We start from the raw sequence: 23,950 nt of genomic DNA on the forward strand, positions 1-23,950 counted from the left end.
TCTGCGGTCTGAACATACACCTACCAGGGATGCCACATTGCTTGTCCTCCCCATTGCACCTAGCCTATAGCCGCCATCCCGGCCAGGATCAGGGTGCCATGCTGCTGGTTACTGGAGAAGGTGCCATCACCCCTCCCCGGTGAGCACACAGCCCCCGCACCCACCGCTCCACGGCCCGGGATGTGGGCGGAGCAGGGCAGGAGCTGGCTGATTGATAGGCGGTTGCTATGGAGATAGAACGCTGACCCAGATCCTGGATTCCGTTGCAGGAGACAATGTAACTTGTGATCTTCCTGCACCTTGTCACCCAAACCTCACAATGACGGACTGCGAGCAGCTGCTGCCCCCCAGGGACCCCCCAAAGTATGAGCTGAACCTGGAGATTAGGAAGAGGAACGTGTTTGTCACTCAGCTGGAGGAGGGGAGGTGAGATTAACCCTGAATATGCTGGGATGTTGTCTGACTGCACTTTGTTGGACGAAGTAGACATGTGACCAGAAACCCAAAGGTCATCTACTGGTATATAACTATATACATCTGGTGTAAGTAATGGTATATACTGGTATAACCTGGGTATCATCTGTACATATGTACAGCTGGTATAACCCACATCTCCTGTATATAATTATATATGTACAGCTGCTATAACCTGGGCATCTCCTGCATATAATTATATATGTACAGCTGGTATAACCCGGGCATCTCCTGTATATAATTATATATGTACAGCTGCTATAACCTGGGCATCTCCTGCATATAATTATATATGTACAGCTGGTATAACCCGGGCATCTCCTGTATATAATTATATATGTACAACTGGTATAACCCGGGCATCTCCTGTATATAATTATATATGTACAGCTGGTATAACCCGGGCATCTCCTGTATATAAATATATATATGTACAGCTGGTATAACCCGGGCATCTCCTGTATATAATTATATATGTACAGCTGGTATAACCCGGGCATCTCCTGTATATAATTATATATGTACAGCTGGAATAACTTGGGCATCTCCTGTATATAATTATATATATGTACAGCTGGTATAACCTGGACATCTCCTGTATATAATAATATATGTACAGCTGGTATAACCTGGACATCTCCTGTATATAATTATACAGTGGGGCAAAAAAGTATTTAGTCAGTCAGCAATAGTGCAAGTTCCACCACTTAAAAAGATGAGAGGAGTCTGTAATTTACATCATAGGTAGACCTCAACTATGGGAGACAAACTGAGAAAAAAAAATCCAGAAAATCACATTGTCTGTTTTTTTAACATTTTATTTGCATATTATGGTGGAAAATAAGTATTTGGTCAGAAACAAACAATCAAGGTTTCTGGCTCTCACAGACCTGTAACTTCTTCTTTAAGAGTCTCCTCTTTCCTCCACTCATTACCTGTAGTAATGGCACCTGTTTAAACTTGTTATCAGTATAAAAAGACACCTGTGCACACCCTCAAACAGTCTGACTCAAAAACTCCACTGTGGTGAAGACCAAAGAGCTGTCAAAGGACACCAGAAACAAAATTGTAGCCCTGCACCAGGCTGGGAAGACTGAATCTGCAATAGCCAACCAGCTTGGAGTGAAGAAATCAACAGTGGGAGCAATAATTAGAAAATGGAAGACATACAAGACCATTGATAATCTCCCTCGATCTGGGGCTCCACGCAAAATCCCACCCCGTGGGGTCAGAATGATCACAAGAACGGTGAGCAAAAATCCCAGAACCACGCGGGGGGACCTAGTGAATGAACTGCAGAGAGCTGGGACCAATGTGACAAGGCCTACCATAAGTAACACACTACGCCACCATGGACTCAGATCCTGCAGTGCCAGACGTGTCCCACTGCTTAAGCCAGTACATGTCCGGGCCCGTCTGAAGTTTGCTAGAGAGCATTTGGATGATCCAGAGGAGTTTTGGGAGAATGTCCTATGGTCTGATGAAACCAAACTGGAACTGTTTGGTAGAAACACAACTTGTCGTGTTTGGAGGAAAAAGAATACTGAGTTGCATCCATCAAACACCATACCTACTGTAAAGCATGGAGGTGGAAACATCATGCTTTGGGGCTGTTTCTCTGCAAAGGGGCCAGGACGACTGATCCGGGTACATGAAAGAATGAATGGGGCCATGTATTGTGAGATTTTGAGTGCAAACCTCCTTCCATCAGCAAGGGCATTGAAGATGAAACGTGGCTGGGTCTTTGAACATGACAATGATCCAAAGCACACCACCAGGGCAACGAAGGAGTGGCTTCGTAAGAAGCATTTCAAGGTCCTGGAGTGGCCTAGCCAGTCTCCAGATCTCAACCCTATAGAAAACCTTTGGAGGGAGTTGAAAGTCCGTGTTGCCAAGGGAAAAGCCAAAAACATCACTGCTCTAGAGGAGTTCTGCATGGAGGAATGGGCCAACATACCAACAACAGTGTGTGGCAACCTTGTGAAGGCTTACAGAAAACGTTTGACCTCTGTCATTGCCAACAAAGGATATATTACAAAGTATTGAGATGAAATTTTGTTTCTGACCAAATACTTATTTTCCACCATAATATGCAAATAAAATGTTAAAAAAACAGACAATGTGATTTTCTGTATTTTCTTTTCTCAGTTTGTCTCCCATAGTTGAGGTCTACCTATGATGTAAATTACAGACGCCTCTCATCTTTTTAAGTGGTGGAACTTGCACTATTGCTGACTGACTAAATACTTTTTTGCCCCACTGTATATGTACAGCTGGTATAACCCAGGTATCTCCTGTATATAATTATATATGTACAGCTGGTATAACCCGGGCATCTCCTGTATATAATTATATATATGTACAACTGGTATAACCCGGGCATCTCCTGTATATAATTATATATGTACAACTGGTATAACCCGGGCATCTCCTGTATATAATTAGATATGTACAGCTGGTATAACCTGGTCATCTCCTGTATATAATTATATATATGTAGAACTGGTATAACCTGGGCATCTGCTGTATATAATTGTTTATGTACAGCTGGTATAACCTGGGTATCTCCTGTAAATAATTATATATGCACAGCTGGTATAACCCAGGCATCTCCTGTATATAATTATATATGTACAACTGGTATAACCCGGGCATCTCCTGTATATAATTATATATGCACAGCTGGTATAACCTGGGCATCTCCTGTATATAATTATATATGTACAGCCGGTATAACCCGGGCATCTCCTGTATACAATTATATATGTACAGCTGGTATAACCTGGGCATCTCCTGTATATAATTATATATGTACAGATGGTATAACCTGGGAATCATCTGTATGTATGTACAGCTGGTATAACCTGGGCATCTCCTGTATATATACGTAGTATATTGGCCAGTCACGTAGTATATTGCCCAGCCACATAGTATATTGCCCAGCCACGTAGTATATTGCCCAGTCACGTAGTATATTGCCCAGCCACATAGTATATTGCCCAGTCACGTAGTATATTGCCCAGTGACGTAGTATATTGCCCAGCCACGTAGTATATAGCAGAGCCACGTAGTACGGTATATTGCCCAGTCACGTAGTATATTGCCCAGCTACATAGTATATAGTAGAGCCACGTAGTATATTGCCCAGCACAGAGCCACGTAGTATAGAGACTTAAAAAAAAAAACATATACTCACCTTCCGAAGGCCCGTTGGAAGTCCTGCTATACTCACCGTCTGCCGCCTTTGCCGCTCCTCGCCACGCTCCCGGGACCGCTCCATTGCAAGCTGCAGTTTCCGGTCCCAGGGCTGGTGTGAGCAGGACCTATGATGACGTCGCGGTCACATGACCGTGACGTCACGGCAGGTCCTTGACGCACACCAGCCCTGGGACCGGAAGCTGCCGCTTGCAATGGAGCGGTCCCGTGAGCGTGGCGAGGAGCGGCAAAGGCGGCGGACGGTGAGTATAGCAGGTTTTTTGTTTTTTTTATTATTTTGAACATGACATTTTTACTATTGATGCTGCATAGGCAGCATCAATAGTAAATAGTTGGGGACACACAGGGTTAATAGCAGCGGTAACGGAGTGCGTTACACCACGGGCCGTTACCGCTGCCATTAACCCTGTGTGAGCGGTCAGTGGAGGGGATTACGGAGCGGGTGCTGGGCAGTGAGTGCAGGGGAGTAGGGAAGGGAGTAATCGGACTGTGGCTGTCGCTGATTGGTCGCAGCAGCCATGACAGGCAGCTGCCGAGACCAATCAGCGAATGAATAACCGTGACAGAAGGACAGACAGACAGACGGAAGTGACCCTTAGACAATTATGTATATAGATAGCTGGTATAACCTGGGTATCTCCAGTATATAATTATATATGTACAGCTGGAATAACCTGGGCATCTCCTGCATATAATTATATATGTACAGCCGGTATAACCTGGGAATCTCCTGTATATAATTACATCTGTACAGCCGGTATAACCTGGACATCTCCTGTATATAATTATATATGTACAGCTGGAATAACCTGGGAATCTCCTGTATATAATTATATATATATATGTACAACTGGTATAACCTGGGCATCCTCTGTATATAATTGTTTATGTACAGCTGGTATAACCTGGGTATCTCCTGTAAATAATTATATATGCACAGCTGGTATAACCCGGGCATCTCCTGTATATAATTATATATGTACAACTGGTATAACCCGGGCATCTTCTGTATACAATTATATATGTACAGCTGGTATAACCTGGGCATCTCCTGTATATAATTATATATGTACAGCTGGTATTATCTGGGCATATCCTGTGTATAATTATATATGTACTACTGGAATAACCTGGGCATCTTCACTCTGCCACATTAACACCACGTTGCCTCCATGGTCTGGGCACTGTTGGCGTATTGCCCTGCCGGTATGAACAAGAGACTTGAACGTTCGCAGTGTGAGATCCCTGTGGGGACCGAACTGTAAATCTAGTTTACGATAAAGCTGTAACTTTATTTTTCAGGGATGATGAGGAAGAGGACATCACTCAGATCCCGGTCATAAAGGAAGTGCGTTACTGGTTTGGTTGCTGAAATTTTCACCTATTTTTTACATTAAGGACCTTGATTAATTAGGATATCTGTTTTCCTTATTGGACATTATGATCACTGGGTCCTGATGCAGGAAGCCCCCTCCTCAAGTTTACTATGGAGCTTCTCTGTAAGGGTACCGTCACACAGTGGCATTTTGATCTCTACGACGGCACGATTTGTGACGTTCCAGCGATATATCCGTGACGTTCCAGCGATCTCGCTGTGTCTGACACGCTACTGCGATCAGGGACCCCGCTGAGAATCGTACGTCGTAGCAGATCGTTTGAAACTTTCTTTCGTCGTCTAGTGTCCCGCTGTGGCGGCATGATCGCATGGTGTAACAAAGGTGTGCACGATATTGTATACAATGTGCGCATAGTAACAACGGCTTCTACATCGCACAAACGTCATGAAATTATCGCTCCAGCGTCGTACATTGCAAAGAGCGATATTGTTACGATGCTGGAGCGTCACGGATCGTGCCGTCGTAGCGATCAAAATGCCACTGTGTGACGGTACCCTAAGGCCGGGGTCACACTACCGTAAAATACAGCCGAGTGCAATGCGAGAGAACATCTCATAGCATTCGGCCCAGTGTTAATCTATGGGGCACCTCACATCAGCGTTTACTTTCTTGGGCATATTCGATGTGCGTGTAAAATCTCAGAATGCTGTAATTGTCACCGAGACTCGGCTGAGACTCACCAATGCAAGCCTATGACTGCGAGGAAGAAAATAAAATAAAATAAAAATAAAAAAAAATCACACAGCACTCAGACCATGCGAGTGCTGTCTGATGTTTACAGACCGATCTCCTTTGAAAAGCCGGCAATTCATGTGCCGCGTACAGTAAAATCACAGCATGACGGGTTAGAATAGAATAGATATATACACATAGATGTCAGTGACACACACATATGTATATGCATATATTTTACATAGATAGAAAATTTCCCACCATGCTCGCACTGACACCACATAGGTGAAGTGAGTTCAATGTCTGTGAACTCCTAGGACCTTTCTGACGGCACCGCGAGCAGTAGAACTTTCTTACGCTCGCGGTTCCATCAGACAAGGTAATATGAGTTCACAGGGAGACACTGGGTAGCAGTACCACACCACAGATTTTTCTGTATTTTTATGACTATGAAAACTTTAAATTCACACTGAAGGCATCAAAACTATGAATTAACACATGTAAAATTATATACTTAACAAAAAAGTGTGAAACAACTGAAAATATGTCTTATATTCTAGGTTCTTCAAAGTAGCCACCTTTTGCTTTGATGACTGTTTTGCACACTCTTGGCATTCTCTTGATGAGCTTCAAGAGGTAGTCACCCGGAATGGTTTTGACTTCACAGGTGTGCCCTGTCAGGTTTAATAAGTGTAATTTCTTGCCTTATAAATGGGTTTGGGACCATCAGTTGTGTTGTGCAGAAGTCTGGTGGATACACAGCTGATAGTCCTACTGGGTAGACTCTTAGAATTTGTATTATGGCAAGAAAAAAGCAGCTAAGTAAAGAAAAACGAGTGGCCATCATTGCTTTAAGAAATGAAGGTCAGTCAGTCCGAAAAATTGGGAAAACTTTGAAAGTGTCCCCAAGTGCAGTGGCAAAAATAATCAAGCGCTACAAAGAAACTGGCTCACATGAGGACCGCCCCAGGAAAGGAAGACCAAGAGTCACCTCTGCTTCTGAGGATAAGTTTATCCGAGTCACCAGCCTCAGAAAACGCAGGTTAACAGCAGCTCAGATTAGAGACCAGGTCAATGCCACACAGGGTTCTAGCAGCAGACACATCTCTACAACAACTGTTAAGAGGAGACTTTGTGCAGCAGGCATTCATGGTAAAATAGCTGCTAGGAAACCACTGCTAAGGACAGGCAACAAGCAGAAGAGACTTGTTTGGGCTAAAGAACACAAGGATCGGACATTAGACCAGTGGAAATCTGTGCTTTGGTCTGATGAGTCCAAATTTGAGATCTGTGGTTCCAACCACCGTGTCTTTGTGCGATGCAGAAAAGATGAACGAATGGACTCTACATGCCTGGTTCCCACCATGAAGTATGGAGGAGGAGGTGTGATGGTGTGGGGGTGCTTTGGTGGTGACACTGTTGGGGATTTATTCAAAATTGAAGGCATACTGAACCAGCATGGCTACCACAGCATCTTGCAGCGGCATGCTATTCCATCCGGTTTGCGTTTAGTTGGACCATCATTTATTTTTCAACAGAACAATGACCCCAAACACACCTCCAGGCTGTGTAAGAGCTATTTGACCAAGAAGGAGAGTGATGGGGCGCTACGCCAGATGACCTGGCCTGCACAGTCACCAGACCTGAACCCAATCGAGATGGTTTGGGGTGAGCTGGACCACAGAGTGAAGGCAAAAGGGCCAACAAGTGCTAAGCATCTCTGAGAACTCCTTCAAGATTGTTGGAAGATCATTCCCGGTGACCACCTCTTGAAGCTCATCAAGAGAATGCCAAGAGTGTGCAAAGAAGTCATCAAAGCAAAAGGTGGCTACTTTGAAGAACCTAGAATATAAGACATAATTTCAGTTGTTTCACACTTTTTTGTTAAGTATATCATTCCACATGTGTTAATTCATAGTTTTGATGCCTTCAATGTGAATGTACAATTTTCATAGTCATGAAAATACAGAGAAATATTTAAATGAGAAGGTGTGTCCAAACTTTTGGTCTGTACTATATATATATATATATATATATATTATATAATTGTCCAAGGGTCACTTCCGTCTTTCTGTCCTTCTGTCTGTCTGTCACGGATATTCATTGGCCGCAGCCTCTGTCTGTCATGGAAATCCAAGTCGCTGATTGGTCGCGGCAAAACAGCCATGACCAATCAGCGACGGGCACAGTCCGGAAGAAAATGGCCGCTCTTTACTCCCCGCAGTCAGTGCCCGACGCCCGCATACTCCCCTCCGGTCACCGCTCACACAGGGTTAATGCCGGCGGTAACGGACCACGTTATCGCCGCTATTAACCCTGTGTGTCCCCAACTTTTTACTATTGATGCTGCCTATGCGGCATCAATAGTAAAAAAAATGTAATGTTAAAAATAATAAAAAAACAAAAAACCTGCTATACTCACCCTCCATTGTCCGCTGAGCCGCTCACGCCTGCCGCCATCTTCCGTTCCCAGCGATGCATTGCGAAATTACCCAGAAGAGTTAGCGAAGTCATCTGGGTAATTTCGCAATGCATCCTGGGAACGGAAGATGGCGGCATCCGCGCGCTTATCGCTGGAGCTTCAGTGGATCTTAGGGGGTGAGTATATAACTATTTTTTATTTAAATTATTTTTTTTTAACAGGGATATGGTGCCCACACTGCTGTATACTACGTGGGCTGTGTTACATACCGCGTGGCTGCTATATACCACATGGGCTGTGTGATATACTCCGTGGGCTGTGCTAGATATTACGTGGCCACAGTTATATACTGTGTGGGTAGTGTTATATACTACGTGACTGGACAATATACTATATGACTGGCCAATATACTACGTGGCTCTGTGCTGTATACTACGTGGCTCTGTGCTGTATACTACGTGGCTCTGTGCTGTATACTACGTCGCTGAGCAATATACTACGTGACTGGGCAATATACTACGTGACTGGGCAATATACTATGTAGCTGGGCAATATACTACGTGACTGGTTAATATACTACGTAGCTGGGCAACATACTACGTGACTGGGCAATATACTACGTGACTGGGCAATATACTGCGTGACGGGGTAATATACTACGTGACGGGGCAATATACTACGTAGCTGGCCAATATACTACGTAGCTGGCCAATACACTACGTGATTGGGCAATACACTACGTGGCTGGGCAATACACTACGTGGCTGGGCAATACACTACGTGGCTGGGCAATAAACTACGTGGCTGGGCAATATGCTACGTGGCTGGGCAATACGCTACGTGGCTGGGCAATATGCTACGTAGCTGGCCAATATACTACGTGACTGGGCAATATACTACGTGGCTGGGCAATATACTACGTGGCTGGGCAATATACTACGTGGGCTGTGCAATATGCTACGTGGACATGCATATTCTAGAATAGCCGATGCGTTAGAATCGGGCCACCATCTAGTGTATATATATACATATATATATATATATATATATATATATATATATATATATACACATATATATATACACATACACATATATATATATATATATATATATATATATATATACACACACACACACACATATATATATATATATATATATATATATATATATATATATATATATACACAGTTAGGGCCAGAAATATTTGGACAGTGACACAAGTTTTGTTATTTTAGCTGTTTACAAAAACATGTTCAGAAATACAATTATATATATAATATGGGCTGAAAGTGCACACTCCCAGCTGCAATATGATAGTTTCCACATCCAAATCGGAGAAAGGGTTTAGGAATCATAGCTCTGTAATGCATAGCGTCCTCTTTTTCAAGGGACCAAAAGTAATTGGACAATGGACTCTAAGGGCTGCAATTAACTCTGAAGGCGTCTCCCTCGTTAACCTGTAATCAATGAAGTAGTTAAAAGGTCAGGGGTGGATTCCAGGTGTGTGGTTTTGCATTTGGAAGCTGTTGCTGTGAGCAGACAACATGCGGTCAAAGGAACTCTCAATTGAGGTGAAGCAGAACATCCTGAGGCTGAAAAAAAAGAAAAAATCCATCAGAGAGATAGCATACATGCTTGGAGTAGCAAAATCAACAGTTGGGTACATTCTGAGAAAAAAGGAATTGACTGGTGAGCTTGGGAACTCAAAAAGGCCTGGGCGTCCACGGATGACAACAGTGGTGGATGATCGCCGCATACTTAATTTGGTGAAGAAGAACCCGTTCACAACATCAACTGAAGTCCAGAACACTCTCAGTGAAGTAGGTGTATCTGTCTCTAAGTCAACAGTAAAGAGAAGACTCCATGACAGTAAATGCAAAGGGTTCAAATCTAGATGCAAACCATTCATCAATACCAAAAATAGACAGGCCAGAGCTAAATTTGCAGAAAAACACCTCAAGAAGCCAGCTCAGTTCTGGAAAAGTATTCTATGGACAGATGAGACAAAGATCAACCTGTACCAGAATGATGGGAAGAAAAAAGTTTGGAGAAGAAAGGGAACGGCACATGATCCAAGGCACACCACATCCTCTGTAAAACATGGTGGAGGCAACGTGATGGCATGGGCATGCATGGCTTTCAATGGCACTGGGTCACTTGTTTTTATTGATGACATAAGAGCAGACAAGAGTAGCCAGATGAATTCTGAAGTGTACCGGGATATACTTTCAGCCCAGATTCAGCCAAATGCTGCAAAGTTGATTGGACGGCGCTTCATAGTACAGATGGACAATGACCCCAAACATACAGCCAAAGCTACCCAGGAGTTCATGAGTGCCAAAAAGTGGAACATTCTGCAATGGCCAAGTCAATCTCCAGATCTAAACCCAATTGAGCATGCATTTCACTTGCTCAAATCCAGACTTAAGACGGAAAGACCCACAAACAAGCAAGACCTGAAGGCTGCGGCTGTAAAGGCCTGGCAAAGCATTAAGAAGGAGGAAACCCAGCGTTTGGTGATGTCCATGGGTTCCAGACTTAAGGCAGTGATTGCCTCCAAAGGATTTGCAACAAAATATTGAAAATAAAAATATTTTGTTTGGGTTATGTTTGTTTGTCCAATTACTTTTGACCTCCTAAAATGTGGAGTGTTTGTAAAGAAATGTGTACAATTCCTACATTTTCTATCAGATATTTTTGTTCAACCCTTCAAATTAAACGTTACAATCTGCACTTGAATTCTGTTGTAGAGGTTTCATTTCAAATCCAATGTGGTGGCATGCAGAGCCCAACTCGCGAAAATTGTGTCACTGTCCAAATATTTCTGGCCCTAACTGTATATAAATATATATGTGTGTGTATGTATGTATATATATATATATATATATATATATATATATATATATATATTTATATACACTATATAATTGTCTAAGGGTCATTTCCGTCTGTCCTTCTTTCTTTCTGTCACGGATATTCATTCGCTGATTGGTCTCGGCAGCTCCCAGGCTTTCTAGGTAATTTCCCACGATCTATGAACAGCCAGCAGAGGGCGCCTCACCGCAAATGAAGCTAAATATAGCTCATTGATCTATATTTAGACTCATTCCCCGGGGTTTTGCAGCGAGGAGCAGCCTGCATTAGCAAAGCTCCTTGCTGCAAAATGTTTTAACCCCTTCAGAAGGATTTACATCGTTGGACGTTACAGATCTGCGGAGGGTAAGTATATTGTTGGTTTATTATGTTATTTCTTTCACAGAACGAGGGTCTTCAGTGACTGGATTGGGCGTAGAATAAAATACTCAAACAACCATTGTTTTTATTTCATTAAAATAATTTTAAATAATGTGTTTGTGTTTTATTTAACCCTTTCATTCAATTGGATTAATAATGGATAGGTGTCATAATTGACGCCTCTCCATTATTAATTAGGCTTAATGTCACCTTACAATAGCAAGGTGGCATTAACCCTTCATTACCCCATATCCCACCGCTACACGGGAATGGGAAGAGAGTGGCCAAGTGCCAGAATAGGCGCATCTTCCAGATGTGCCTTTTCTGGGGTGGCTGGGGGCAGATATTTTTAGCCAGGGGGGGGCCAATAACCGTATACCCTCTCCAGGCTATTAATATCTGCCCTCAGTCACTGGCTTTACTACTCTGGCGGAGAAAATTGCGCGGGAGCCCACGCCAATTTTTTCCGCCATTTAACCCTTTATTTTAAGAGCTAGAACGGCCAAATTTTGCAGATACACTCTACTGACATTAGTAGTGTGGAATCTGCAAAAAAAATGGAGAGAAGACATGGTTTACTGTATGTAAACCATGTCTCAAATCATGTCGGGTTTTAGGAAGGAGAAAGAAAAAGCCGGTAATTGAATTACCGGCTTTCAAGCTGTATAGCGCTGGAATAAATATTAATATATATACATATATGTGTCTCACTGACATATATATATATATATATATATATACCTATTCTATGTGTACACATTTATTCTACCTATTGGACTGTAAGCTGTCAGTGTGATTTTACTGTACACCGCACTGAATTACCGGCTTTTCTCTCTAACAGCGCTGCGTATTTCTCGCAAGTCACACTGCTTGTCCGTGTGAAATCCGTATTTTTCACGCTTCCATAGACTTTCATTGGCGTATTTCTTGCGCAGTACGGTGACAAACGCAGCATGCTGCGATTTTGTACGGCCGTAGAAAGCCGTATAATACTGATCAGTAAAATACGGCAGATAGGAGCAGGGGCATAGAGAATAATTGTGCCGTATTTTTTGCGAGTTTTACGGACGTAGTTTCTGCGCTCTTACGTCCGTAAAACTCGCAAGTGTGAAGCCGGCCTGAATCTGTAATAGGCAAGCAGCTTGGTGTGATGAAATCAACTGTGGGAGCAATAATAAGAAAATGGAAGACATACAAGACCACTGATAATCTCCCTTGATCTGGGGCTGCACACAAGATCTCACCCTGTGGGGTCAAAATGATCACAAGAACAGTGAGCAAAAATCCCAGAACCACACGGGGGGACCTAGTGAACGACCTGCATAGAGCTGGGACCACCGTAACAATGGCTACCATCAGTAACACACTACGCCGCCAGGGACTCAGATCCTGCAGTGCCAGATGTGTTCCCCTGCTTAAGCCAGTACATGTCTGGACCCGTCTGATGTTTGCTGGAGAGCATTTGGCTTATCCAGAAGAGTATTGGGAGAATGTCATATGATCTGATGAAACCAAAGTAAAACTGTTTGGTAGAAAAAAAAACTCATCGTGTTTGGAGGAGACAGAATGCTGAGTTGCATCCAAAGAACACCATACCTACTGTAAAGCATGGGGGTGGCAATATCATGCTTTGGGGCTGCTCTCTCTGTAAAGGGACGGCATGGTGGCACAGTAGTTAGCACTGCAGCCTTGCAGCTCTGGAGTCCTGGGTTCAAACCCCACCAAGGACAACATCTGCAAAGAGTTTGTATGTTCTCCCTGTGTTTGTGTGGGTTTCCTCTGGGCATTCCGGTTTCCTCCCACATTCTAAAGACATACTGATAGGGAATTTAGATTGTGAGCCCCATCAGGGACAGTGATGATAATGTGTGCAAAATGTAAAGTGCTGCGGAATATGTTAGCGCTATATAAAAATAAAGATTATTATTATTATTATAAGGGACCAGTACGACTGATCCCTGTACATGAAAGAATGAATGGGGCCATGTATCGTGAGATTTGGAGTGCAAACCTTCTGCCATCAGCAAGGGCATTGAAGATGAGACGTGGACGGGTCTTTCAGCATGATAACGATCCCAACCACACAGCCAGGGCAATGAAGGAGTGGCTTCGTAAGAAGCATATGAAGGTCCTGGAGTGGCCTAGCCAGTCTTCAGATCTCAACCCCATAGAAAACCTTTGGAGGGAGTTGAAAGTCCGTGTTGCCCAGCGACAGGCCCAAAACATCACTGCTCTAGAGGAGATCTGCATGGAGGAATTGGCCAACATACCACCAACAGTGTGGGCCAACCTTGCGAAGACTTACAGAAAACGTTTGACCTCTGTCATTGCCAACAAAGGAATATATTACAAAGTATTGAGATGAACTTTTGCAAATTACCAAATACTTATTTTCCACCATAATTTGCAAAATAAATCTTGTAAAATCAGACAAGGTGATTTTCTGGATTTGTTTTCTCATTGTGACTCTCATAGTTGTGGTCTACCTATGATGTCAATCACAGGCCTCTCATCTTTTTAAGTGGGAGAAGTTGCATAAATACTTTTTTCGTGTGTGTGTGTGTTTATGTATATACCGTATGTATATATATATATATTTTTTTTTATATTAATTTTCAAAGGAAATATTCTTCAAAACAACACACATATTATATATATATGTGTGTTGTTGAAAATTATGTGTAAATAACAGACGACTGCTGTATGTAAAAGCTCATGTGAAAATCACCTTTCAATCAGATAGCAATCGCAATGCATTCGGATGTAAATCGGACGCTAGGTTTTAAAAATTCAGACTGTACTTAGATGACACTCATGCGGCTCTCGGCAGGGAGACTCAGGCCGTTTTTTTTTTACTTTTAGTGTGACTCCAGCCTAAGTGTTCAATCAGCGATTGTCAACAGCTTCCATTGACTTCAATACGAGTCCTGGACTCCTCTATTCCCAAACTTTCTGCTGGACATACTGTATACTTAGCTATTGGGGTGGGCTGCACTAAGCAGGGATCATCCCTAGGTATGGAAAATATATAAAGGGGTTATAATCTACTGAACACCTCTGCTTAAATCACTTCAGGTCCCTATAGAAAATACGAAGAATCTATAGTCAAGGAAGGTTGCCGCTATGGGAGGTAGATACAGATTGTTTTTAGACCCTAGCTGGGGTTTTCCAGTAATGGAGTTGTAAGTAATGAATTGGTTCACAACAGCGATCATAAAAAAACAGGTGAACACAAATTAGATGGCAAAAAGGTGAAGATTAAAAAAAAATCAAAAACAGTAAAAAAACACACCAAAAATCAGACATAAAAAAGGCAGAAATGTTATAATGAATCAGACCAGGTGTTGTTGAGGAACGTTTCTCTGTGAAATCCTCCATTACATTGTGCTCCTCTTCGGTTTCTCTTGAGGCCGCTGGTAAGATACTGGACACCAGTAAAAACACTTTACAAAAGACGCTGGTTTTGAAGAAGGAGGTGGAGTACGATCGCGTCAGCCAAGAACTGGTCCAGAAGCGGGAGGAGTACTGTGAACGCCTGCGCTTGCTGGAGGGGCGGAAGGAGGAGTTTGCACTGAGACAGAAGGAGGTGAGGAGGATGCCGGAGGGTCCTGGACCGATTATCGGGGAGACCTACATGTATTTTACAGCACTATTGTTACTTTCTCTCTGTTGCCCGCAGTACTTGGAGAAAGCTGTGAAGTTTGAGAAGTTCCTGAAGGACAGCGAAGCCAAGAGGAGGAGGGCGATAGCAAAGTACCAGACGGAGTCGAGGCAGAACGAGCAGCGGCAGAATGAAATCACAGAGCTGGAGACACAGCTGGAGAACAAGAGGAAGAGGTAGAGGCTACGGGAAAAGTCTTCTACTCCACCATGGAGCTTGGTCTTGTGCCACCTGCACCTAAACTAATGCAAAGTCCATGTGTCTGGTCTGCTTCTTCTGGGCAACATCACTGCATGGGAGTTGTAGTACTGCACCTTCTCCATGGTGGAGAGAGAAGAAGAAGCAAAGACGTAACAATCTGATTCTATTCCCAGACAGAAGACACTTCATGAAAAGATGAAGACTCACAAAATCTATGAGGACTTCTTGTTGAAAATGGTGGAGAGGGTCCCAGATAGTAAGTCACTAGGGTCTCCTCTACTGGGAATATACCAGTAGGCACATGTCAGGCTGGTGTGATGCACGTCGCGATATTCAGGAACCATTGTGTACTATCTATGATGGATCCAACCACTGAGTCACCTACAGAAGTGTACAGCCCAATGTTTCCTTAACCCATGAAAGATAGAAATCCACCATCCAGAGTGGTCTGCCCAATACACACTGATCTTATGAGTACCAGACAGTGAGAGGTCTACCCAAGGACCCTAAAATAGTACCAGACGGTTGGTGGTCCACCCAGTGCACATTGACCCTATGAGTACCAGACAATGAGCAGTTGACCCCATTTGTACCAACTCATTGTATAAAAGTACCATGCACACCAACCATATTGTGGCCTTACCAGTTTATCTTAACCCAAGAATATGACTATTGAGGGGTCTACCCTATAAATATCAATCAAGATATATACACATGCGCAGATATCAGTCCAGTTTATAATGTATGTACTAACCATAGAGTGCCAATGTATACCCACTGGACCAACCTGTTCTCTTACTTTCTCTAGATTATCTAGAATATGGTATAGATTCCCCGGTGAAAGCCATTATCCGACGTCACGAGACCCTCTCTCTGACCAATGAGAATTTGGTGAATAATCTGACAATTCTCGCAGATGAGCAGGAAAGTTCACAACTCAGACTGGAAGCTCTGAAGAGACAGCACGACACTACGAAGCTGGTAAATAAATCTATCCTCCCCGGAACCTCGTCTATACATAAATGTAGATATACTAAATGCTTACTTCAACTCTGATCATCATATTGCAGGTTTCATATAGAAAAAACTACATTATGTGCATATATTATACTACTGATCCTGAGTTACATCCTGTATTATACTCCAGAGCTGAACTCACTATTCTCCTGGTGCATTCACTGTGTACACACATTACATTACTGATCCTGAGTTACATCCTGTATTATACTCCAGAGCTGCACTCACTATTCTGCTGGTGCAGTCACTGTGTACATACATTACATTACTGATCCTGAGTTATATCCTGTATTATACTTCAGAGCTGCACTCGCTATTCTGCTGGTGCAGTCAATGTGTACGTACATTACATTTTTGATCCGGAGTTACATCCTGTATTATACCCCAGAGCTGCACTCACTATTCTGCTGGTGCATTCACTGTGTACATACTGTACATTACTGATCCTGAGTTACATCCTGTATTATACCCCAGAGCTGCACTCACTATTCTGCTGGTGCAGTCACTGTGTACATACGTTACATTACTGATCCTGTACTGATCCTGAGTTATATCCTATAGAAGCACCTGCTCATAAGATGTTGTTGGTTTCGGGTTTCACTCCTGAATGTGATCTCCTCAGAGCTGCGCTCCTCTGTGGTGGAGTTCTGCCAGGAGTGAGTAATCTTGGCTTTTGTACATGCAGGGACATAATAAAGGATTACTTTCCTCTTGCTCAGATTCCGCCGCTCGCTGAAGAATGGATTCTTGTAAATTAGAATAACTGAATTATGAGACAGTTACAAGAGAACAATGGCGGACTGTACAAGTGACGGATAATCCGTGACACTGAACTGATGCGACGGGGAATAAGGCACGGCCGTACAATCACTGTCCTGGGGTCCCAACTTTAGGGTTTGACTTTTGGGGTTGAAAGGAGGCGGCTTTAGATGTACGTTGGGGAGCCGGTAACTGGAGCGTGTGTGCTGCGGGAGTAACATGAAATACCCCAAAGGTTGTATCTGTGTGTAGATACTGATTATTTAGATACACCAAGCAGGAAGGCGTATCTAATGTGACTGCGGGACTGATTAGAACCCATTCTTCACTACATCTCTCTTAGATACACAGTATCTAAGCTTATGTTAGATACACTTTCTAGCAGGATGTATCGAACATTGTAGCCTTTACTTAATGTTCTGGGGGCTGGAAGTTTGCACAGGATTCGGATGGAGAGTTGCACTTTATTTCCCATTCACTATATTGAAGGCTGGATCCCCCCTTTTAATCTGGTGGACTACAATTCCCATCATGCATGGTGTCACCTCTCACGTCTCTGTGTCCCTTAGACCATGACCAGTGAACTGTCCCAACTGCAGCTGCAATATGACCGACTCTGGGAAAGGAACAAACAGCTGGAAATGACCTTTAACCGGGAGAAGAATCAGTTCCGGAACCAGGTGAGAGCGTCCCGAGCGTCATGGAGAATGGGGGTTGTAGTTGTGACATGTCATTTAGAAAGATAGAGGAGAGGAATGTATTTCTGTTAGGACGGTTTCAAACGTCAGTGGCTCCGGTACGTGTGGTGACAGTTTCCTCACGTACCGGAGACACTGACTTACGTAGACACATTAAAATCAATGTGTCTCTGCACATGTCAGCGTGTTTTCACAGACTGTGTGTCCGTTTGAAAAACACGGAGACATGTCAGTGTTTGTGGGAACGCACGGATCACACGGACCCATTAAAGTCAATGGGTCCGTGTAAAACACGTACCGCACACGGATGCTGTCCGTGTGCAGTCCGTGTGCTGTGCAGGAGACAGCGCTACTGTAAGCGCTGTCCCCCCCGCGTGTGGTGCTGAGGCCGGAATTCATCCCTTCTTCCCAGCAGCATTCGCTGGAGAGAAGGAATTAATAATCTTTTTTTTTTTTTTTTCCCTTAAAAATAAAGTTTGTGCGTCCCCTCCCGCCCCCCATCCCCTGTGCGCCCCCCCCGCTTTCCAGGAAATACTCACCGACACCCAGCTCCAGCGATGTCTCCTCTCAGCGGCTGCAGCCTGTGCTGTGTGAGCGGTCATGTGGTCCCGCTCATTACAGTGAGGAACGGCTGCAGCCGCTGAGAGGAGACATCGCTGGAGCTGGGTGTCGGTGAGTATTTCCTGGCAAGCGGTACCGGAATTATCTGGATGTGTGGGACAGGCCTTAGGCCGGCGTCACACACAGCGTATGAAAATACGGTCCGTATATTATGGCCGTAATACGCTGAAAAGTCCCGAAAATAGTGGTCTGTAGCTCCTCCATAGGCAGGGTGTGTCAGCGTTTTTTGCGCATGGCATCCTCCGTATGTAATCCGTATGGCAGCCGTAATGCGTGTTTTTATCGCAGGCTTGCAAAACCGACATACGGCTATACAAGGGATCCATGTGTAAAAAAAAAAAAAAAACATATATACTGTCAGTAGACACATATATATTAATATTTCATCCAGCGCGATATAGCAGAAAGCCGGTAATTCAATTACCGGCTTTTGCTTTCTCCTTCCTAAAACCCGACATGATATGAGACCTGGTTTACATACAGTAAACCATCTCATATCCCCATTTTTTTTGCATATTCCACACTACTAATGTCAGTAGTGTGTATATGCAAAATTTGGCCGTTCTAGCTAGTAAATTAAGGGGTTAAATGGCGGAAAAAATTGGCGTGGGCTCCCGCACAATTTTCTCCGCCAGAGTGGTAAAGCCAGTGACTGAGGGCAGATATTAATAGCCTGGAGAGGGTCCATGGTTATTGGCCCCCCCCCCCCTGGCTAAAAACATCTGCCCCCAGCCACCCCAGAAAAAGGCACATCTGGAAGATGCGCCTATTCTGGCACTTGGCCACTCTCTTCCCATTCCTGTGTAGCTGTGGGATATGGGGTAATGAAGGGTTAATGTCACCTTGCTATTGTAAGGTGACATTAAGCCAAATTAATAATGGAGAGGCATCAATTCTGACACCTATCCATTATTAATCCAATACTAGTAAAGGGTTAAAAAAAACACACACACATTATTAAAAATTAATTTAATGAAAAAAACACAAAGGTTGTTGTATTAATTTTTTTTTGCATATTCCACACTACTAATGTCCGTAGTGTGTCTATGCAAAATTTGGCCGTTCTAGCTAGTAAATTAAGGGGTTAAATGGCAGAAAAAATTGGCGTGGGCTCCCGCACAATTTTCTCTGCCAGAGTGGTAAAGCCAGTGACTAAGGGCAGATATTAATAGCCTGGAGAGGGTCCATGGTTATTGCCCCCCCCCCCGGCTAAAAACATCTGCCCCCAGCCACCCCAGAAAAGGCACATCTGGAAGATGCGCCTATTCTGGCACTTGGCCACTCTCTTCCCATTCCCGTGTAGCGGTGGGATATGGGGTAATGAAGGGTTAATGTCACCTTTCTATTGTAAGGTGAGATTAAGCCAAATTAATAATGGAGAGGCGTCAATTATGACACCTATCCATTATTAATCCAATACTAGTAAAGGGTTAAAAAAAAAACACAAACACATTATTAAAAATTATTTTAATGAAAAAAACACAAAGGTTGTTGTATTAATTTATTCTACTCTCAATCCACTCACTGAAGACCCTCGATCTGTAAATAAAAAAAATAAAAATAAACCAAGACTATACATACCTTCCGAGGCTCGAGATCATAAGAGGCGCCCTCTGCTGGTTGTCCTCATATGAACTCGAGCCAGGGAGCTTTCTAGGAAAGTTCCCATGATCTAGGAACAGCCAGCAGAGGGCGCCTCACCGCAAATGCAGGTAAATATAGGTCAATGACCTACTTTACCTACATTCTCCGGGGTTTTGCAGGCAGGAGCAGCGCTGCATTAACAGAACTCCTGCCTGAAAAATATTTTAACCCCTTCAGATGGATTTACATCATTGGACCTTACAGATCCTCGGAGGGTATGTATATTCTTGGTTTATTTTTTTTTTTTTATTTACAGATCAAGGGTCTTCAGTGAGTGGATTGAGAGTAGAATAATGGTGATATGAGATGGTTTACTGTATGTAAACCAGGTCTCATATCATGTCGGGTTTAGGAAGGAGAAAGCAAAAGCCGGTAATTGAATTACCGGCTTTCTGCTATATCGCGCTGGATGAAGTAATAATATATATACCTATTCTATGTGTACACATTTATTCTACCTATTCTACTGGAAGCTGTCAGTGTGATTTTACTGTACACCGCACTGAATTGCCGGCTTTTCTCTCTAACACCGCTGCGTATTCCTCGCAAGTCACACTGCTGGTCCGTGTGTAATCCGTATTTTTGGGGCTTCCATAGACTTTCATTGACGTTTTATTTGCGCAATACGGTGACAAACGCAGCATGCTGCGATTTTCTACGGCCGTAGAAAGCCGTATAATACTGATCAGTTTAATACGGCAGATAGGAGCAGGGGCATAGAGAATAATTGTGCCGTATTTTTTGCGAGTTTTACGGACGTAGTTTCTGCGCTCTTACGTCCGTAAAACTCGCAAGTGTGACGCCGGCCTTATACCAGCAGTGCTGCAGTGTAAAGCATGGTGTATCAGTCTGATTCTGTTCTGCTCTGTCCATTGGAGTCAGGTGTAGCATTAAATCTAAGAGGAAGTCACTGATACTAGTTGTGCTGGAGTGAAGCAGAGCTGCAGTGTAAAGCATGGTGGATCAGTCTGATATTGCAAGATGGGAAACAATAATCAGTTAGCTGTTCTGTAGGGTCAGGAGTAGGAATAAATCACTAATTATAGTTGTAGTGAAAAGCATGAAAATTAATGTTGGAGATATTTTGCTTCCCGCCTCCTGTGCTGATACATGCAGTGTACACAGCAGGCCCTGTGTATGGCAGTCTCAGGCTCACGCTGATCTCTGTCTCCGCAGAGCGTGGAGGTCGGCAGCTTACTGCTGGCGGTGATAAACCTGGCCGATCACTGTCATATGAAGCATTACGGGCCGCTGGCTGCGGTGGAGCTCAGCCAGAAGCTGGATATGATCAAGGTGAATGTGGGTCACCTGTCCTGGACTCGGGGGGGACAGTTCTTGTAATGATGGATCTGAAGCTCTACGGGAGGGGTTAGGGTATGTGCACACGTTGCGGATTCCATTGCAGATTTTTCCGCGCGGATTCTGCAGAATCTAAAGGTAAAATGACCTGCGGATTTCCCCTGCGTTTTTACACCTGCAGATTCCTATTATGGAATAGGTGTGAACCGCTGCGGAATCCGCCCAAAGAATTGACATGCTGCGTAAAAAAACGCAGCGTTTCCGCGCGGTATTTTCCACAGCGGATTTGGTTTTCCATAGGTTTCCATGGTACTGTACAACGCATGGAAAACTGCGAATCCACAGCCAAATCCGCACCGTGTGCACAGAGCCTTAATAGGGAGGGGACGTCAGTGTGAAGGAACCCCATATATCTGGCACTCGGGGTACGGGCGCTCTAGATGCCACTCACGTGGCCATGACGGACACCGGCTCGGCTGCAGATGTTACAGTATCAGTTGATTTCCGAGTTCCACGACTGCCTATAGATTTTAGGGTCCACACTTTTTGGGGTGAAGCACTGGTTTTCTGGTTTGCCCAATGACCCAGTTATCAGTGCCTGACCCTCACTCAACCACCCAATCTAAGGTCGTGTTCACACTTTGCGGTAATTTTGCTGTTGTACCCTGACAGCCCTGCCGTCTTTTAACTGTTTCACGGCATAATCAGTGCTAGGAGACAGCTGTCACCTGAAGAGCAGCGCGGCCTTTCTCATCGGTCTTGTAAGTAGCCGATTACCTGCAGGAAACAATGAGAAGACTGCAGCGACAACGGGCTGGTGCGGGTAAGCAGCAGAATAACTGCAGTGTGTGAACTCTGCCGAGATCAACTATTCCGTCACTCAGCCAATCCATCATCCAGTCATTAAAAGGGACAACAACGATCAGCCATCACCTCAATCATACGACCATCAATAAATCGTCAATCAATGTGCCCGCCCAATCGCTCCCACAACCCATCCGGAGTTTCCTAATAGTTTCCGGTCTCTTCTCAGGAATATATTCTGGAAAAGATAGAAATCGAAAAATTGGCGAAATCTCCTTATGAGGATTTGCAGCTTCTGTCCATCACGGAGGAGAACGGCACAAAGCTGAAGAAGACAACAGGGAACAAGAAGCTTCTGCACAAGGCTCTGAACAAGCAGCGCACGCCCAGCGCCAGAACTAAGGAGTGACTACAGTGATAAGGGGCGGCCAGATCTGCTCCCAATACCAGCCTACACCTCCAGGGTTAAACCTCCTGTGCAGATATGGCCCCCAGGCAGTTGTGTAGGGTAGAAAAATGTGATTGTGTGAGGTTTCCTTAATCTGATGCTTAATGATCCAGAGACTTCCAATAGACTGTTATCTAGACAGTCCAGAGTCACCTGATGGTCCAGAATCCCCGAGGTCCGGTCTATGGAATATTGTGGATCCGCCTGTGTGGTGTAAGAGATAAAGGACGGTGATGGCTCCGGGGACAAGGAGTCTCATCGGCCATTTTCTTACAGTTTTGGTTGTACATGTATATACCATACTATATAGTATATGGAATTTCCAATAATCCGGTACGTCGGTGATACAAGGCATTCCAGATCATTAGCAATAAGACTCAGCAGCTAGATATAGATCAATAAATATAAAAGGGGTTTTCTTGTTATTGGAGGGGGGAGGGATGTGTTTGGTGTATTTACATTTATTAAAAAATGTGGAATGTATTATCATTTGTACTCTAATGCATTAATGCATGCTTATGTATGTAATGTTATCCTTTCTGCTTTCTTCAATAAAAAGTATTTGATTTAAAAAAATATATATGTATAAAAGGGGAACATTTAGTCGAAACCCTGACGATTGAGCTAATGCTCGCCCCTGATTTAGAGGTTACCATAATAGATGCTATGGATTCCCTGCAGTCCATGGAAGGCTTTGTTATCCCTTCTCCAAAGTTTGTGCTGCACCAATGGCAGCTGAAAGAAATGAAACTTTCTAAACTCTTTTACATGTGATATTGTGCCCTCTGGTGGTTGCTGCTGGTGTTACACTTCTAGTAAGTTTGGGTACTAATCAGATAAGAATTTCTACGCAAAATTTGCCAGAATGTTATCACAATTTACACCGAAAAAGTGGTGTAAATGTTGTGCATTAAATTAGTTACGTTTTTTTTTTTTTAGACATGTTTGCATCTCAATAGATTATTCTAAAAAGTGTCTATGGTGAGAAATGCTGCAGACTTATTAATGCCATCTGCTATTCACTGCATTAAAAGTATACAAATTATTACAAAAGTGTATAAAATTCAACAATTTCATTTTGTTTGGTTTTTTTTAAATCATTTTTCTGAAATTTGTGCACGATATTTGATGAATTAAAAAGATGCTTTCATTTTTTTTTAACCTTTTCCACTTTTTTTTAGAATGTTGGGCAAAATTATTATTATTATTATTGTTATAGCGCCATTTGTTCCATGGCGCTTTACATGTGAAGAGGGGTATACATAATGACAAAATATGACAAGGTACAGAAAAAAAAAATAGTCTACAAATTTAAATCATTGCCACAGTTTATATAAATGAAAGGCGGAAAGCGGCAGATTTCAGAGCAGAATAATC

The 23,950-nt window shown here is 43.4% G+C and overlaps 2 protein-coding genes across 2 annotated transcripts in view; one reads left to right on the forward strand and one right to left on the reverse strand.

The window, feature by feature from the left end:
- ASB2 (ankyrin repeat and SOCS box containing 2) overlaps positions 1-149 on the reverse strand; it is a 57,005-nt gene extending 56,856 nt beyond the window's left edge. The window contains exon 1 of the mRNA XM_069737186.1: positions 25-149. The gene's annotated coding sequence lies outside the window, so the exon portion shown is untranslated. The remainder of the gene's footprint in view (positions 1-24) is intronic.
- Positions 150-249: 100 nt separating this feature from the next.
- Positions 250-23,142, forward strand: CCDC197 (coiled-coil domain containing 197). The gene is made up of 9 exons (XM_069737172.1): positions 250-426; positions 4,993-5,038; positions 14,831-15,007; positions 15,101-15,258; positions 15,457-15,539; positions 16,092-16,264; positions 17,629-17,739; positions 21,199-21,315; positions 22,355-23,142. Exons 1-9 carry the CDS (start codon positions 320-322, stop codon positions 22,532-22,534), a joined length of 1,152 nt encoding a protein of 383 aa, XP_069593273.1. The 5' UTR covers positions 250-319; the 3' UTR covers positions 22,535-23,142.
- The last annotated feature ends 808 nt before the right edge of the window (positions 23,143-23,950 follow it).

Source organism: Ranitomeya imitator, chromosome 1 (assembly GCF_032444005.1).
Source record: "Ranitomeya imitator isolate aRanImi1 chromosome 1, aRanImi1.pri, whole genome shotgun sequence".
Lineage (NCBI taxonomy): Eukaryota > Metazoa > Chordata > Amphibia > Anura > Dendrobatidae > Ranitomeya > Ranitomeya imitator.

Excerpts from the sequence above, each read along its gene's own strand:
- CCDC197 (XM_069737172.1), top strand. The coding sequence starts at position 320 with ATGACGGACTGCGAGCAGCTGCTGCCCCCCAGGGACCCCCCAAAGTAT. Across the intron at positions 15,008-15,100 it reads TTGCACTGAGACAGAAGGAG|TACTTGGAGAAAGCTGTGAA; the intron begins GTGAGGAGGATG and ends TGTTGCCCGCAG. Across the intron at positions 17,740-21,198 it reads AGAATCAGTTCCGGAACCAG|AGCGTGGAGGTCGGCAGCTT; the intron begins GTGAGAGCGTCC and ends CTGTCTCCGCAG.